The 13,695-nt window shown below is 44.6% G+C and overlaps 1 protein-coding gene across 10 annotated transcripts in view; it reads right to left on the minus strand.

The window, feature by feature from the left end:
* The window catches only part of LOC118792438 (MAP/microtubule affinity-regulating kinase 3-like), a 50,974-nt gene that overhangs the window by 10,251 nt on the left and 27,028 nt on the right, over positions 1–13,695 (minus strand). For 6 of the 10 annotated variants that reach the window (XM_036550283.1, XM_036550285.1, XM_036550282.1 and 3 more), the window contains exons 9-15: positions 11,991–12,110; positions 7,506–7,605; positions 5,897–6,009; positions 5,306–5,456; positions 4,553–4,767; positions 3,443–3,546; positions 2,053–2,229 (exon numbers count right to left, since the gene is read on the minus strand). In XM_036550283.1, coding sequence (XP_036406176.1) covers positions 2,053–2,229; positions 3,443–3,546; positions 4,553–4,767; positions 5,306–5,456; positions 5,897–6,009; positions 7,506–7,605; positions 11,991–12,110 — 980 coding nt within the window. The remainder of the gene's footprint in view (positions 1–2,052; positions 2,230–3,442; positions 3,547–4,552; positions 4,768–5,305; positions 5,457–5,896; positions 6,010–7,505; positions 7,606–11,990; positions 12,111–13,695) is intronic. The other 4 variants (XM_036550289.1, XM_036550287.1, XM_036550288.1 and 1 more) reach the window with 1 other exon arrangement.

The raw sequence follows: 13,695 nt of genomic DNA on the forward strand, positions 1-13,695 counted from the left end.
TGAGCACGTTTGACCCCCAAAGTCTGATTCATTTGACTAGCGCGATTGCTCCATACCGTGCCTGGACACGGTACGCTGAAACCATGCCTAGGCCCGCTTAAAGAGGTGGGCTCAGTTGGACTCGGGCACGGTACGCATCAGTGTTATCGCTCACTGTGCCCGAGCACAGAACTCAAACAAGACGTCAATGATTCAACTGTCCCATGTAACAAATATATCCGTTATAGCAACAGTTAGCTGGATATCTGTTAGTTACAGGCCCGGTCATAATAATTCCTTTAAACCATCATGTGATTAGCCAACTGACTTCCTTAAATATAACAAGCTGGCTACCTCCAAAATTCGATTGGTTAGTTCTGTAGATCTATACCTAAAAATAACTCTGTGGATCCCCACATTAGCTTGATTACTAGGAAGCGAAATAAAACGAACCATACTTTACGTGGCGATGTAAGCACTGCTGTTGTCAGGGGCTTAGTAAGAGTATCACAAATGAAGCAGCCAACCTGTTTAAGTAGCTAGTCTTCAACAATCGTTCAGATAGGTAGCCTATTAGCTAACTAGCTATGTTTGTCAAATCTATCGCTAGATAGCTAACGTTAGCTCCCCAGCCAGTTAGCATCGATTATGCAACGCAGCGATTTTCAGTTAATCGTGCTGCACGTACAAGAAGATTTTTACGGAGGAAGCTGACGTCGAGAGAGGAATTTGGAGCTTTACTTGCGGACTACAATTCACGGTCATCAATAAGAAGAGAACCAGACCCGTTATTAACCCAAATATTCTTGAATGAACTGAAAAGTGTACTATCCAAGCAGTAATAGAAGATGCCTGTTGTTGCAATGATGACAGTAGCGCACATGAAGTAGAAGCCCTAACTGGTTAACATTAGCTAACATTATTGTGATTAGGCTACTGTAATCTGACACAAACTATTGGTCTGTCCCTTAGCATAATGACTGAAACATCAGCTGCCTCCGCCTCTTCTTGTATGTGCAGCACGATTAAATGAAAATTGCTGCGTTGCATAATTGATAAATCTATAAGGCATGTGAGAGGGCCATGTGTCACTCCAAATAAGCCACAAAGTAAGTACAATCATGAACTCCATTGTGCTGTGCGAGAGCGCTTTTCTTCAACACAAAAAGTTGCATTCTGATGACGTAAGCGTGCTCGGGCCCGGAATGTTAAGCGCAATGTGAGCGCAGGCCAGCAGGGGAGTGGGGAGGGGGGACAATCATGCTCAGGCACGGTACAAAGCAACCGGGCCTAGTGTGAGTACACCCTTAGCTGCTGTACCCAAGCTGTATAATGCTGTGCATTCAGGGAGACCGTTCCTTGCGGTGTGACTCCACAGACCTTAGAATCTACAGTAGTGTACAACGTAATGCAATATCAAGCTAAATGTGTTTGAGGCTGAACATACTGTATATGTTTTTGCAGCTCTTTACATGTACATGTTTACAATGGTTTTCCCCCTCAAAGTTCAAAATAGTGATGAAACCTTATGAGTTAACCTGTTGCAGATATCATGGAGCATGTCTGTGAACACACATGTAGAACACAAAAACCTGAACAGTTATATTACATAATAGTTGCCACCTATTTAGAGCATTTTACTGCCATAGGCATGACATCATGGTGTCAGTGTGACATCATGAGTATGATATATAAAGTTAACACAGATTAAGTTGAGCTATCACGACCATTAGTCAGAGTGATGACAGTGGGGGGTGTTAGTGGGGAAACCAGGACAGGGGGTTTCCTTCCCTTGTTAAACACACACTGCCCGGGGTAGCTGAGCCCTGATTGGTGAGAAGCTGCAAGCACTGCCGCTAGAACAGAGAGGAGGCGGGCCCCACAGAATAAGGGCTGGGCTGTGGACAATCAGAGGTGAGGAGCGCAGACGCAGGAGCGCAGACGCGGGAGCACAATGTCAGGAGGTCGGGGGTCACAGGTCAGCAGACAGGTTACATGAGCAGAGGAGGGTGGAGTGGGAAGGCGGAGAAACTGGGGGTTAGAGAGACAGACGCTGGGCCCCTTGCACCTTACTTGGGCCTGTAGACGTCTGCTCCGCTGTCAGCGGGCGGCAGCGTGGTGCGGCTCAGGTGGCCGGACGCCGTCGGCGACGTGGCCTTCTGGTGCCGGAGCCGGACTGAGGCGGAGGAAGCGACTAGCTTGGGCGCATACGCGGAGGGGCTAGTCGCGCAAGCAGACATTTCTGTCAGGCTGTGAAATGAGGAGGGGGGAGGGGGTGGGACGGGGTGTGGCCCAGGCAGGGGCGGGCGGTCAGTCAACAGAGCAGAAGAAAAAAACAAAACAAAAAACGAGATGGCAGAAGAAAGGCGAAGAAAAAAAGGACAGAGGGGCAGCTGAGAGAGAGAGAAACAGGGTACACATCGTTCTGCGTAGCCCCTGACCGAACAATAATGCCTTTGAAGAACAGCAGCAAAGTGGAGGGTTAAAAAAAGAAATCCTCCCTTGGAAAGTGCCGAGCTGCTGAGAGGGTGTGAGTCAGCTATAGTCACAGAAATGGCAGGCTGATGGGAGCTGTTCAGATTGAGAGGATGCTTGAATCGGGCCTGCTGCAAACCTCAGGCAGTCTCCCTGACATCAAATGCCAATTTCAACCTAAGCTTTCTAGTTTCACTTTCCTTAGGCTCTACAGTCCAAGAGAGCCTGCATTAATGACCATTTACTTAAAGTATAATATGCGTGTGTGTTAGGGTTTTTGAAATCAGTTCAAGTTTCAAATCAATTCAAACAGTTTCATTAGCATTCCCAGGTACTGACTTACTAGTAATCAATGTATGATGTAATCAATTAAAAATGTCTTTCTAAAAGAGTAGAGATCTAAACAAAAATACAATTAATATAAAAGAACGTTCCCAGTCATGGGATGTCACTAGAACTGCCAAAATCCACTGCTGGGATATCGAAGTGCCTCCTCTTCTGGATCCAGGCAATGAGTTGATCAGTACAAATCTAGACAAATGTACGCTCATGAAAACACACTCAGTCATCAGTCATCTAAAAAATTGAATCTGTACATTGATGTACAATTTCCACAAGTAGTTAGGGAAATGTAACAGAAACTGGAACAAGGAGAAATTTTGGTAACCGTAAACAACCAAAAACAATTGTAAACAAACATGTAAATAAGATGCAGCCCCGACTTCCCCAACTTGAAGGCAACTTAAAATGTGTCACCTGTTGCTTGGTGAGGGGTGGGCGTGTCTTAAAGGGTTTTGACTGCTGGATGGGGGAAGGGTCGGAGGATTCTGACTGTGTGGGGGAAGGGTCTGGTCATCTGGGGGTGGGACCAGGCTGTCTGGTGGCAGAGTCCAGCTGTCTGGGGGGTGGGGCAAAGTCCAGCTGTTGGGGGTGGAGTCTGAGGTTACAGGCCTGGGAAACGGTCAGTGCTGAGCAGTCCAATCCTCACCTGTTCTCCTTCCCGTTCTGAATGACCGAGTGGCGGTCGCTTGTGTTCCTCTCGCTACAGACATATGTGTTTCTCCTGGTCATCCCTCCGGTCACAGAGTTACTCTATGGCCACAAAGACAAGAACGCTGGGTCAGACAGAGGCGACAGCAGAGAATAAGGGAAGAAACAGCCAGGATATGCTATCACACAGCACAGGCTCTCCACAGAAATTCATCCCTGGGTCTGTGGAAGAGCACTTTATGGCTAAACTTCAATGTGTTGCAGAACGTCACATCTACTCCTCATGGCTTGTTTTCAGCCTGTCTCCAGATGTCCTTCAACTTCCATCCCCCCTTACCCACCATCCGCCCTCTGTCACAAAGCCCCCAATGGGAGAAGAAAGGCTACGCAGCACCGCAGCGACCCAGCTCAGCCAGGAAACAAGTGTTGCTCTGGTACGCACACTTCATGGAAGCTGTGGGGATTCTGGTTCCCACCACAACCAATTCTCTTTGCTTAATCAGACCAGCTATTTAATCAGCAATGCACATCTGCATTTGTAATTTCTCTAAACACAATGGCACACATGTAACCTTTTGTTGTTTAGTAGCACCTGCCAAAATATTACTTTTGTCAGACTTGGAAAATGATTTGGCCAATTATGCAATTAAAGTTTTGTAATGTGCAAAATATGACTGCTTAGTGCAATGTTGTACAGCACTGCAAATGTTTTTCACTGCAAAACATTTCTTTTTTTGTACTGTGATTCTGTTGGAAGGTTCTGTATACACATGACATCATGTAATTAACTGAAGGAAACTGTAGTTCTGATGCTTTTATCAAAGATTCCTTAGGATGTGGGCCTCCATGGCCAAGCCATGCATCAGGGACACTGCGTGCAGACCTGGGAGGTTTACAGTGCAGGAAAACAAGAAAACCTTGCAACCTTGTCCTCTGTAATAGTAAGAAAACACCTTTTCATTAAGCCATACAGTCTGCTGGGACTGCCCTTGTGCCAAAGCTACACATACGCATAATGTGTGTTCATGTCAGGTTTCTCCAGTCCGACCTGGAATGTGACCCTCCGTACCGCGATGTTGTCATGAGTCATGTGATGGCGCGCACTCACGCCTAAAGTGGAGGAGCCCTTCTTGCGGTCGGGAATGTCAGCCTTGTTGGGGTTGCTGGCAGTGCCTAGTAGCGGGCTGGTGGGGGCCACGCCCCGCCCCCCTGACGTGCTGGATTTGCGCGGCTGGGCCCCGCCCTCCTCCTTCAGGTCGCTGTCGGCTGCGCTGGTCTGGCTCCGCTTTGGATGTGCCGTCCCGGAGGGAATGGATGGGCCAGCTGGAAGGGGTGGAGAGGGAGGGAGAAAGAGGGGAGGAACGGACAGGGGGGTGGAGAGATATAGGGAGAAAGGGAGGGGGAGAGAGGGAGAGAGAGAGAGAGAGAGAGAGAGAGAGAGAGAGAGAGAGGGCCCAATTAGAGTCTGCTCTTTGCTCTGAACACTTCAGCTCTTCTAATGAACAGCTCACAGTGTTTTCCCATGTAACCCTTGTGGTAAGGTAATGGTAATGGTAAGCGAAAGGTTATTAGTCTGATTCTCTGTTGGGCCATCGCTGTTATACCCTTTGTCAAGATATTTAACCCAAATTACCTCAGTAAATAGCTACATGTACAAATGGGAAATGCAAGAATGGTAAGCTATGCAAAAGGCTCTGCCAAGCAAATGCAATGTCATGTAATGTCTGAACGCTGCCATATTTTCTCTGCAGTTCACTGTGGAGGGTGAGAGGCTGCTGCCCTGGGCTGTGTACCAGTGCTGCCCTGTCCTGGCCCCTGCACCTAAACCTGCCCCCACCCAGAGTCCTGTCCACGCTCTCACCCTGGTCGCTGTAGCGTCGCTGCTTCTGGCTGGTGGAGGTGCTCCTCTGGACCTTGAGGTGATAGGGTGACTGGCCATTGTTTAGCTCGCTGCTGGGTCTGGCCTTGGTCAGCGACAGGTTACTGCTAGAGCTTGTGTCGCTGGCCTCCAGCTGATGGACGGAGACAGCACACGCACAGCCCATTACCAAGCAACCCTCACTGCAGCCATGGACCCAACCCATAGGGCTTAGGTTTTCATGCGCCCAGTTGACAACATGAGGATGTAGGCTTGATCCTTCCAGCATCTTTACTCCCTCACTGTCTCTAACCTCAGTAGATCCTCATACTCCCAGCCGTGTTATAGTAGATCCTATTGCTCCCAGCCCTGCTACAGTAGATTCTCATACTCCCTGCCCTGTTATAGTGGATCCCTATACTCCCAGTCCCATTACAGTAGATCCTTATATTCCCCTTAACCCCCGGCCCCATTACAGTAGATCATTATACTCCCCTTTACTCCCAGCCCAGTTATAGTCCCGGTCCCATTTAGCTTCCTTGTTGCCCATCATAAAGCCCAGCCTCAGCATGACCCTTGTCCGGCCAGCCTCACCTCAGAGGACTTCCTGCCCAGCAGCAGGTAGGTGGCGGTGATCTCGTCATACTTCATCCGTGCCAGCGACTCATGGATCTCCTCTCGAGAGTATCCCAGTCCCACCATGATATCTGCAGGAGAAAGCGAAACACATCCCCAAAGGTCAGTCACTGCCACATCTGATCCTGTGCCTCACATTGCGGTACAACTGCACACGAGGCTCCGCTGCAGATCTTTACAACTTGACTTGGGACTGACACTGCCCTCACAGAATGCATTGAAGGTCAGATGAACTCCAGCACCTTTTTGTTTTGGGCATCCTGGCTCTTGGAGCACACTTGGCTGAGTGAGGCGGATGTGAACCCAACATCACAGCTGTAGCAGTCTGGCTACAGGTGTTTACCCCTGCTCTGCTCTCCTCCCCTCCCCTGTCTAAAACTACTACCAACCACATAATGATAGATGACAAACGTGTGAAAACAAAAAAGAGGACCTACAGTCAACCATTACAACTGTACTTTGGATTTGGCAGATAATTGTGCAGGGGGCTGGATCTGATTTTGGCCATATGCTGGTGAATATCAGTGAGCAGCAGTGAGCTGCTGAAAGTGATAATATACCACTTCATCACTAATGTTTTCAATAGTTAACTACATCATCATACTGCATCTCAGGCGCCTACCAAGTACAGTCAGTATTCACAATTCAATACATGTATGCTCTTCAATTGTAATTGGGAAGGCTTTGTTATGAAAGATAACAAGAAGCACTTGGTCCACTTTTGAACATAAATTTAAGTAAATTTGGAAAATTCCCCCTGTTGTGCTTGGATCATATGTTTGTACTGCACATTATTGGCTTTCTGAAGTCAAGGGCAGCTGTTCTCAACCAATCAATGGTGTTTTTGGTACACTAGTATTGCACTGTGGGAACTGGCCTGGAGCTGTAGTGGAAAGAACAGTGGCAGTAACCCTCAGCATTGAATCTCCATCAGTCAGCTGAGTACAAAGGACAAGCAGGTGCCTGTAGACTCACTCAACCAGACACATAGCTCCTGCACCACGTGAGGGTACCTCCCAAAAACACACAGGCTACTTGTGTCCCTTCGCCAGGATGCCACATTTTGATGCGATGACACTGCATTTGTCCCTCCACTGTCATTTTGTCCCGAATGAGATTCAGAGACCTCCGCCTACTTTTGCCATTCATTTTCCTATGGAGTGCAGTTTACTGATGGCTGGTCTTCTCATTCCATGTTCATACATCTGTTTTAGAAGGACTGTAGCAGAAATGAAAATACTGCCATATTCAACCTTACTTGACTCTTTTTATGTGTTACAAAACATCTGCACACTTCACTTTGATTTCTAACACGTGTTGCATTGTGGTAATTTCATCAGTCTCAGCCACACTTAAACCTACTCATGTCATATTTATTTGTACGACAGAGGGTGTGGCATATTCGTGCTGTGGAAGGCGTGGCTTATTTGTATTGCAGTGGACATGGCTTTATTGGTATTGTGGTGAGTGTGGCTTTTTTTGCATTGCTGTAGGAGTGGCTTATTTCCAGGAGTTCCAGATGGTGGTAGTGGCATTGGTTAATTCTGGCCGCGCGTGTCTTGCGTACCTATTCTCTTCTGGTCCGAAATGTCCAGTTCTGGTTCAACAAAAGGCTTGAGCTCCTCCTCCTCACAGCCCGCATTTATCCAGCGGTCCTTCATGATTTGCTGAAAAAAAAAAAAAAAAAACAGGAACATGCATCACACCCCCTGCCACCCACCTAATACGATTCAATGTGTGAAAAGAGAGTACATTCCATTACCACAGAAACATATCTTCACATGGCTGGCAGGGCCCTGGTTGACAGTGGAGGTAACCCTACATCGGTTCAGTAGCCTATAAATTTGCAGCTCGTTCGTTGTTCATGTGTAGGATATAAAGAGACGAGATGATTAGACAAATTGTCTGGTTGTTTTTATTTATGGTCCGATACAATTCCTTCTTTTCAAATTCAGTGATGACGTGTAGCTGTTGCACCTTTTGTGCCTAATTTCAAACATTCGGTATAGCCAGCTGTATTCCCATTTAAACGTCAAATAAAATGTCCAAAAAAAGCGACAGTTGATATACAAAACGGAAGTTAAACGCCAAAAAACCTAAAAGAAAAGAGGAGCTGAAAGATAAAATACCCAGACTGGCACAGTATTTTAGCCTCAAAACAGCAGAAACACCAGTGTCTGTTCAAACAGGAGAGGCGGGGACAGATATCTCCCTCCCCCCAGGTAACTAATATCATATATCTGCCAGTTAGATGTGCATTTGACTAATTATACGAAACTGCCTGGGTTATTGATAAGCGCATCTTTATTTTGTCCCACAGCCTCATGATTAGCCCGTGTGAAAATATAACTTTGCTTCATTTCAGTTTATTAATCACATCATGTATAGTTAGCTGGGCTAGGGCAATATCCGACTGGATATCCAGTAGCTAGTTAGCATTGGGGCATCTAAAATCTAGTTATCTAGCTAGCTTGATGGACAGACAAGTAACCTAACACCTTGAATCCATATTGCTTATTTCGATTGAGTCAAATTGATATAACAAAGTTGTATGAAATTAATGAAAGAGCAATGTGTTCTGCACTTTCTGGCCTATTTACCTTTCTTTTTTGTACTGATAGTATCTGAAATTATTGCACTATTTCTCTCATCTGGTTATTAACAGTTAAGTTAGTTAGTAAGTACAGACGTGGACAAATTTGTTGGTACCCTTACAGCTCATTGCAACAATGCTTCATTCCTCCTGAAAAGTGATTAAATTAAAAGCAATTGTCTCATGTATACCTGCATGCCTTTGGTATGTCATAGAGTAAAGCAAAGAAAGTGTGAAAAGAGACAAATTATTGCTTATTCTACAAAGATATTCTAAAATGGCCTGGACAGATTTGTTGGTACCCCTAGAAAAGATTATAAATAATTGGATTATAGTGATACTTCAAACTAACTATTTTCTTTAATTAGTATCACACGTCTTCAATCTTGTAATCAGTCATTCGGCCTATTTAAATGGAGAGAAGTAGTCACTCTGCTGTTTGGTATCATTGTGTGCACCACCACTGAACATGGACCAGAGAAAGCAAAGGAGAGAGTTGTCTGAGGAGATCAGAAAGAAAATAATAGACAAGCATGTTAAAGGTAAAGGCTATAAGGCCATCTCCAAGCAGCTTGATGTTCCTGTGACTACAGTTGCAAATATTATTAAGAAGGTTAAGGTCCATGGGACTGTAGCCAACCTCCCTGGACGCAGTCGCAAGAGGAAAATGGACCCCAGATTGAACAGAAGGACAGTGCGAATGGTAGACAAAGATCCAAGTAAAACTTCCAAAGAGATACAAGCTGAACTCCAAGGTCAAGGTACATCAATGTCTGATCACACCATCCGTCGTTTTTTGAGCAACAGTGGGCTCAATGGAAGAAGACCCAGGAGGACTCCACTGTTGAAAGAAAAACATAAAAAAGCCAGACTGGAATTTGCTAAAATGCATATTGACAAGCCACAATGCTTCTGGGAGAATGTCCTTTGGACAGATGAGACAAAATTGGAGCTTTTTGGTAAGTCACAGCAGCTCTATGTTCAGACGAAAAAACGAAGCTTTCAAAGAAAAGAACACCATACCTACTGTGAAACATGGAGGAGGCTCGGTTATGTTTTGGGGTTGCTTTGCTGCGTCTGTCACGGGGTGCCTTGAGTCTTTGCAGGGCACAATGAAATCTCAAGACTATCAAGGCATTCTGGAGCAAAACGTACTGCCCAGTGTCAGAAAGCTCTGTCTCAGTCGCAGGTCATGGGTCCTCCAACAGGATAATGACCCAAAACACACAGCTAAAAGCACACAAGAATGGCTAAGAACAAAACATTGGACTATTCTGAAGTGGCCTTCTGTGAGCCCTGATCTGAATCCTATTGAACATCTATGGAAAGAGCTGAAACATGCAGTCTGGAGAAGGCACCCTTCAAACCTGAGACAGCTGAAGCAGTTTGCTAAGGAAGAGTGGGCCAAAATACCTGTTGACAGGTGCAGAAGTCTCATTGAGAGCTACAGAAATCGCTTGTTTGCAGTGATTGCCTCTTAAGGTTGTGCAACAAAATATTAGGTTAAGGGTCCCATCATTTTTGTCCATGCCATTTTCATTTGTTTTATTATTTAAAATATTCTGTTGAATAAAAATCAAAAGCAAAGTCTGATTTTTATTAAATATGGAATAAACAATGCTTTATGACAATTACTTTTGTCTGTTTCAAGTTATTTCAGAGAAAATTGTGGGTTCTTCTTTTTTTGTGGAAGGGTACCAACAAATTTGTCCACGTCTGTAGTGCTCATGGAATAGCTTAGGCTACTGTAAAATGTGTGTGCGTGTGTTATCTGTGAGGACCTAGCATTTAATTTGTGTTGTATAGTTGTGGCAGAGCTGAAGTGAGTGGCTCGTGTGAGCCCTGCGTAAAGCCTTAAGTAGCGGGTAGCAGGCAGCGGAGCGGTTGCAGCGGTTACGTCACTCCCTGACACCTGCTTAACTAGCGTTGTTGCCAACAGGCTGGGGGCAATTTGCCTTTAGCTCAACTGGCAATGACGCTGGCTGTAAGGGGTTGGCAGTGAACAGTGAGAACTCAGGTTCGAAACTTGCTCGCTCACTGACCAACGTAACATCTAGTAAAATACATAACGCAGTATACACCCGTTAATTAGTCATATAGCCTTCTTTATGTTATAGTTGTGCCGTGGTTTCCTATACATTTAGCCTTGATGTTGTCCTTGTCGCAGGTTAGAAATAATTGTTTATACAAAATAAATTGTTTACTAATTAATCATATCTACTCATCATAGTATTGTTGTGTCTTCAACTCAGATAAAAGGTACAGTCCTCAATTCTGGCAAAAGGTTGCTGGTAATTGAGCTCAACAGCCAATCAAATTACACCCCTCCCTTCCGTGCTTCTGAAGCAACGTCTTGATTGGCTGGCATAGTGTACGGCTCGGTCTGAGCCACTTTCTTTGTTTTCCATTTAAAAAGCCAAGACCTGAGAGAGCCTGAAAATATTGCGTGATAATTTTGAGGGGGCCCTTTGATTAGGTGTAGCCCCAGGGCCCTTTGTGTTCTTAATACGGCCCTGCCTCTGGGAAACATGTTGAGGAGACAAGAAAGAGGTGCAAGGAGAAGAGAAAGAGGTATCTAACACAGTGACGGAAATGGAGCTTCCTCATTCATTTAAATATCACCAATTCAGTATGTCGCTTAGCAACCCCCCCCTCCCTTCTGGACAAATGTGTTTTTAGCAAGGAGTGCATGGAATATGACATATGTGCACGGACCTCTGTCACAGATGTCTGAAAAACTCTCTTGCATCCTCTATGCATCCTCTGTCAAGGGAAATAAACAATGACATGTCTTGCTTCCTTCATGTTTACAATATCCAGGTCACAGAGGTGAGAGGATGTATGAGGACAGGATGCAATTTATCTCCCAGAATCCAGGAAAACAGCCAGTGGAGAGGCAGAGCCAGAGGGGTCTATTTCTCCTCATAATTGGCTGGTTTAATACCACGATATTGGCATGCGACCGTGAGACTTTTTAGGATTTAGCTCCATGCAGTGCCTGAGAGGTCCCACAGAGGAGCATGCAGGGACATGTAGTCGCCTCTCCACCAGAGCACTGTGCAAGCAAGTGGGGTTCACCTGTACTGCACAATCCCTTAAACAGAACCAGCTGCATCGAGCACATTTAAGACACATCACACCAATACTGTCTAACTAAATCCATTCAGGATAAGTGAATGCTACAGCAATGCTAACAACTTTATGGTAGTAACTGCCCCATTTACTTTATATAATGAGATTAAGAACACACATCTGTGGCTGTTTAATGCATTCTTGCTTGAATTGGAAACCCAACCTTAAGAGCTGTGTCATTGTCACAGCTAAGGAAGATGGGAGTGTTTGTACAGCTATATGTGTGTGTGTGTGTGTGTGTGTGTCAAAGCAAGGGTGGAGAAGGATGAGGAAGGGTGATGGTGATTGCTGAAAAGGAAGTATTTGCTTTTTTCTGTCTTCTCTCACCTCAAGAGTGCCACGCTTGGTCGGGTTCAACACCAGGAAGCGCTTGAGGAGGTTCTCGCAGTCTGTGGACATGTAGAATGGGATCCTGTACTTCCCCCTCAAAACACGCTCTCGTAGCTCCTGCAGGGGGCAGCAGAGAGCAGCAGGAGTTCATGCAAAGCATGGGACACATGCACACAGACAGACAAACACACATGTATGCACACCAGTGATGGCTGGTGAGCTGGAAACAGGGGAGACTGAAACATTACCTTTAAATCTATCATTACTTTCAACTTGTTCCCCTTTATCCTCCTTGATTAACAATAAAACAAATAATTCACAGAATAATTGACACCAATGCGTAAATAGAGTAAATGATTAGGCTCACGAAACAGCGCAGATTGTCTGTAGTTTGTGTGCTATTGCAAAAGCTACAGCATGAAGTTGTTTAATTAACAAGGATGGCAATTTGAACAATTAAGTGTTAAGTAATCCCAAAGCTTTCCCTTAAATGTTTCATATTAGGCCTATAGCTTGCTTGTGTTACAAAATTTAAATTACAAAATGGAGCTAAATTTAGTTAGATCGATTTAAATTACTGAGAATAAACTTTTAGGTTAGGTTGAGTGCAATGAACAATAACGTTTACAACACAGACCTCACAAAAGCTGTGACGTGTCATGAGCATTTAATGTAATTTAAATCGATAAATGCCATCCTTGTTAATTAAACAGTCTCACATTGTAGCTTTCGCAAGACAATCTCTGCTGTTTCGCGAGCATATCATTTACTCCATTTACATGATTGGTGTCAATTATTCTGTGAATTATTTGTTTTATTGTTAATCAAGGAGGATACAGGGGAACAGGTTGAAAGTAATGATAGATTTAAAGGTAATGTTTCAGCCTCCCCTGCTTCCAGCTCACCAGCCGCCACTGATGCACACCTAAACGTATGACACACGACACACCCTACTTGCATCAACATAAAATAAAACAAAGTCAGTTATCATGTTTCCATTAACTGACAATTACCCAGCATCTTCCAAATTTTGTAAACCTTGACCGAGAATATTTTATTCTGTCTGTTATTCTGACAGATAAGAAACCCTGAATGTGATATATAGAAAACACTTTCAGCTTTGTTCTGCCCCTTAAAAGGTGTCACACTGGTGCTCTAGTCAAGTTGACCCTTTTCTTTATGTCACAGCAACCATTTAAAAGCACCGAGCTGCATTCAAAGTCAGGGATGCCTCAAAGTCTCTATCTGAAATCAATGAGACTACCTATCTACACTTTACATTGTCCACCTGCATTAGGAACAGTCTGCAACACAGACCAACAGGTTGCAAAAATTGTAAGGGTGTGGGGGACAATCACTATCAGCCTTGTGCAATTCTCTCCCAGAGCCTGTGACAGATTTAATGCATGAAACCTTGCAAAGCAGGGATCATTTAAGGTGACTGCATAACAGCACAAATGTCATTTCAATGACTGTCCAAATTTGTGTTTCTTTTTGACTTCTCATTAATGTTCGAGAACTGATGTTCAAAATGAATTTTGTAAATTAAACAGCTAAAATAAATGAATATCTTTGAATTCACTTACTGTTGATGAATTATTGTTTTATGAATTTCAGAAGTGCAGGGCTATTGCTTGCAGAACCCAAAATTCAATGAATGTTATGGCCATAGGCTAAATGAAATACTCATTGTGAAGCAATT

The sequence above is a fragment of the Megalops cyprinoides genome, chromosome 17 (genome assembly GCF_013368585.1).
Source record: "Megalops cyprinoides isolate fMegCyp1 chromosome 17, fMegCyp1.pri, whole genome shotgun sequence".
NCBI lineage: Eukaryota > Metazoa > Chordata > Actinopteri > Elopiformes > Megalopidae > Megalops > Megalops cyprinoides.